Source organism: Marmota monax, unplaced genomic scaffold, assembly GCF_021218885.2.
Source record: "Marmota monax isolate L192 unplaced genomic scaffold, Marmota_monax_Labrador192_F-V1.1 WCK01_AAM20220418_F8-fsc00043, whole genome shotgun sequence".
Lineage (NCBI taxonomy): Eukaryota > Metazoa > Chordata > Mammalia > Rodentia > Sciuridae > Marmota > Marmota monax.
The window spans coordinates 7,108,530-7,112,361 of record NW_026691982.1 but is presented as its reverse complement, the minus strand read 5'-3'; the positions used below and the strand labels follow the sequence as shown (position 1 = coordinate 7,112,361).

The following is a 3,832-nucleotide window of genomic DNA, read 5'->3' as shown; positions in this document are numbered from 1 at the left end:
GTTTTGTTTTTCCCCAAAATGTCATGATTTCTTCAAATATAATTTTATTGATCATCTCTCATTAACCAAGAAATATGCTAGCATTTTAGAAATTAAAAATAATATATTTATCCATACATATAAATATCAATATTTCAGAAATCTCAGAATTATATTTCATACAGAACACTCAATTTAACTTTTGTTATTGTTTTTGTGGAATCTGTCCCACTGTTAGCCAAATCTACCTGAGCATCAGGCTCTGACCCTAAAGACAGAGTCTTCCCCTAGAAGACCTAAATATGTCAAAGCAAGTGTGTGCGGTAAAGATTTTCTCCCATTCTGTAGGCTCTCTCTTCACATTATTGATTGTTTCCACTCTTCAGGATATATAAAGAACTAAAAAAAAAACTCAACAACATAAAACCAAATAACCTAATCAATAAATGGTCTAAAGAATTGAAAAGACACTTTACAGAAGAAGAAATACAATCAATCAACAAATATATGAAAAAAAAATGTTCAACATCTCTAGCAATTAGAGAAATGCAAATCAAAATCTACACTGAGTGCTCGCTTCGGCAGCACATATACTAAAATTGGAACGATACAGAGAAGATTAGCATGGCCCCTGTGCAAGGATGACACTCAAATTCGTGAAGCGTTCCATATTTTTATAAGATAAGGCTAATATCACTAACTGATGAAAATGCGCTTTCTGGAAATGAGGAATTAACTGTCAAAATTAAGTATGACAAGGAGAAAAACCTACTACATGTCACAGACACTGGTGTAGGAATGACCAGAGAAGAGTTGGTTAAAAACCTTGGTACCATAGCCAAATCTGGGACAAGTGAATTTTTAAACAAAATGACTGAAGCACAAGAAGATAGCCAGTCAACTTCTGAATTGATTGGCCAGTTTGGTGTTGGTTTCTATTCTACCTTCCTTGTAGCAGATAAGGTTATTGTCACATCAAAACATAACAATGATACCCAGCACATCTGGGAGTCTGACTCCAATGAATTTTCTGTAATTGCTGACCCACGAGGAAATACTCTAGGACGGGGAACAACAATCACCCTCGTCTTAAAATAAGAAGCATCTGATTACCTTGAATTGGATACAATTAAAAATCTCATCAAAAAATATTCGCAGTTTATCAATTTTCCCATTTACGTATGGAGCAGCAAGACTGAAACTGTGGAAGAACCCATGGAAGAAGAAGAAGCAGCCAAAGAAGAAAAAGAAGAATCTGATGATGAAGCTGCAGTAGAAGAAGAGGATAAAGAGAAGAAACCAAAAACTAAAAAAGTTGAAAAAACAGTGTGGGATTGGGAACTTATGAATGATATCAAACCAATATGGCAGCGACCATCAAAAGAAGTAGAAGATGATGAATACAAAGCTTTCTACAAATCATTTTCAAAGGAAAGTGATGACCCCATGGCTTATATCCACTTTACTGCTGAAGGGGAAGTTACCTTCAAATCAATTTTATTTGTGCCCACATCTGCTCCACGTGGTCTATTTGATGAATATGGATCAAAGAAGAGCGATTACATTAAGCTGTATGTGCGTCATGTGTTCATCACAGATGACTTCCATGATATGATGCCTAAGTACCTTAATTTTGTCAAGGGTGTTGTGGACTCAGATGATCTCCCCTTAAATGTTTCCCGTGAGACTCTTCAGCAACATAAACTGCTTAAGGTGATCAGGAAGAAGCTTGTCCGTAAAATGCTAGACATGATCAAGAAGATTGCTGATGAGAAATACAATGATACTTTTTGGAAGGAATTTGGTACCAACATCAAGCTTGGTGTGATTGAAGACCACTCTAATCCAACACGTCTTGCTAAACTTCTTAGATTCCAGTCGTATCATCATCCAACTGATATTACTAGTCTAGACCAGTATGTGGAACGAATGAAGGAGAAACAGGACAAAATCTACTTCATGGCTGGGTCCAGCAGAAAAGAGGCCGAATCTTCTCCATTTGTTGAGCGACTTCTGAAAAAGGGCTGTGAAGTCATTTACCTCACAGAACCTGTGGATGAATATTGTATTCAGGCCCTTCCTGAGTTTGATGGGAAGAGGTTTCAGAATGTTGCCAAGGAAGGAGTGAAATTTGATGAAAGTGAGAAAACTAAGGAGAGTCGAGAAGCAACTGAGAAGGAATTTGAGCCTCTGCTCAACTGGATGAAAGATAAAGCCCTTAAGGACAAGATTGAAAAAGCTGTGGTATCACAGCGCCTGACAGAGTCTCCGTGTGCTCTTGTGGCCAGCCAGTACGGATGGTCTGGCAACATGGAGAGGATCATGAAAGCCCAGGCATATCAGACGGGCAAGGACATCTCCACCAATTACTATGCCAGTCAGAAGAAAACATTTGAAATTAATCCCAGACATCCACTGATCAGAGACATGCTTCGCCGAGTTAAAGAAGATGAAGATGACAAGACGGTTTTAGATTTTGCTGTGGTTTTGTTTGAAACGGCAACTCTTCGGTCAGGATACCTTCTGCCAGACACTAAAGCATATGGTGATAGAATAGAAAGAATGCTTCGCCTCAGTTTAAACATTGACCCTGAAGCAAAGGTGGAAGAAGAACCAGAAGAAGAGCCTGAAGACATAGCCAAAGACACAGAGCAGGACGAAGATGAAGAAGAATTGGACGCAGGAACAGAAGAAGAAGAACAAGAAACAGCAAAGCAATCTACAGCTGAAAAAGACGAATTGTAAATTATACTCTCACCATTGGATCCTGTGTGGAGAGAGAATGTGAAATTTAAGTCATTTTTTTTGCGGGGGAGAGACTTGTTTTGGACGCTCCCCAGCCCCCTTCTCCCCTGCACTGTAAAATGTTGGGATTGTGGGTCACAGGAAGAAGTGGGTTTTTTAGTTGAATTTTTTTAACATTCCTCATGAATGTAAATTTGTACTATGTAACTGACTATTCTTGGTGTAAAATCTTGTCATGTATATAAAAATAAAAAATCCCAAATACCAAAAAAAAAAAAAAAAAAAAAATCTACACTGAGATTCCCTCTCACTCCAATCAGAAAGGCAATTATAGAGTATGCAAACAACACTGTTTGTGAGGATGTGGGGAAAAAAAGGTACACTCATACATTGCTGGTGGGAATGCAAATTGGTGCCACCTTTATGGAAAACAGTATGGAGATTCCTCAGAAAACTTATAATAGAACCACCATTTGAACAAGTTATTCCACTTGCTTGTTTTTTACACAAAGGACTTAAAGTCAGCATACTATAGTGACACAGCCATATCAATGTTTAAAGCAGCACAATTCACAATAGCTAAACTATGCAACCAATCTAGGTGCCTTTCAACAGATGAATGAATAAAGAAAATGTGGTATTTATACACAATGAAATATTACTCAGCCTTAAAGAAGAATGAAATTATTGCATTTGCTGGTAAATGAATGGAACTAGAGAATATTATGCTAAGCTAAATAAGCCAGTCCCAAGGAGCCAAAGGACTAATGTTTTATCTGGTATGCAGGTGCTAATTCACAATAAGGACGGGGAGTTTAGGGAAGAATAGAGATGGATTAGATAGAGGGGAGTAAAGGGAGAGGAGGGGGTATAGGGGTAAGAATGAGAGTGGAATGAACCAGACATTATTACCCTGCAAAACTCTACATTATGTACAACCAGAAGAATGAGAACTTATACTCTATGTATGATGTGTCAATATGCATCCTACTGTCATTTATAATTAATAAGAAAAAATAAAAATTAAATGCAAAAAAATGTCAAACCAGCAGGAAGTGAGGATTATTATTTAGATAAGTTTGTCATGAATGTTGTCCCTTGAAAAAAA

At 37.4% G+C, this 3,832-nt stretch overlaps 1 protein-coding gene and 1 non-coding gene across 2 annotated transcripts; both read left to right on the top strand.

Moving 5' to 3' along the window:
- Window positions 1-548: 548 nt before the first annotated feature.
- Window positions 549-655, top strand: LOC124095360 (U6 spliceosomal RNA). Its single transcript, XR_006852451.1, has one exon. It is a non-coding gene; the product is annotated as a U6 spliceosomal RNA (small nuclear RNA).
- Window position 656: 1 nt separating this feature from the next.
- LOC124095154 (endoplasmin) lies at window positions 657-2,981 on the top strand. The gene has a single exon (XM_046448329.2). The coding sequence runs from the start codon at window positions 1,195-1,197 to the stop codon at window positions 2,722-2,724; it is 1,530 nt and encodes a 509-aa protein (XP_046304285.2). The 5' UTR covers window positions 657-1,194; the 3' UTR covers window positions 2,725-2,981.
- Window positions 2,982-3,832: the final 851 nt, after the last annotated feature.

Bases quoted from the DNA above. Each gene is read 5' to 3' on its own strand.
- LOC124095154 (XM_046448329.2), top strand. From the start codon at position 1,195: ATGGAAGAAGAAGAAGCAGCCAAAGAAGAAAAAGAAGAATCTGATGAT.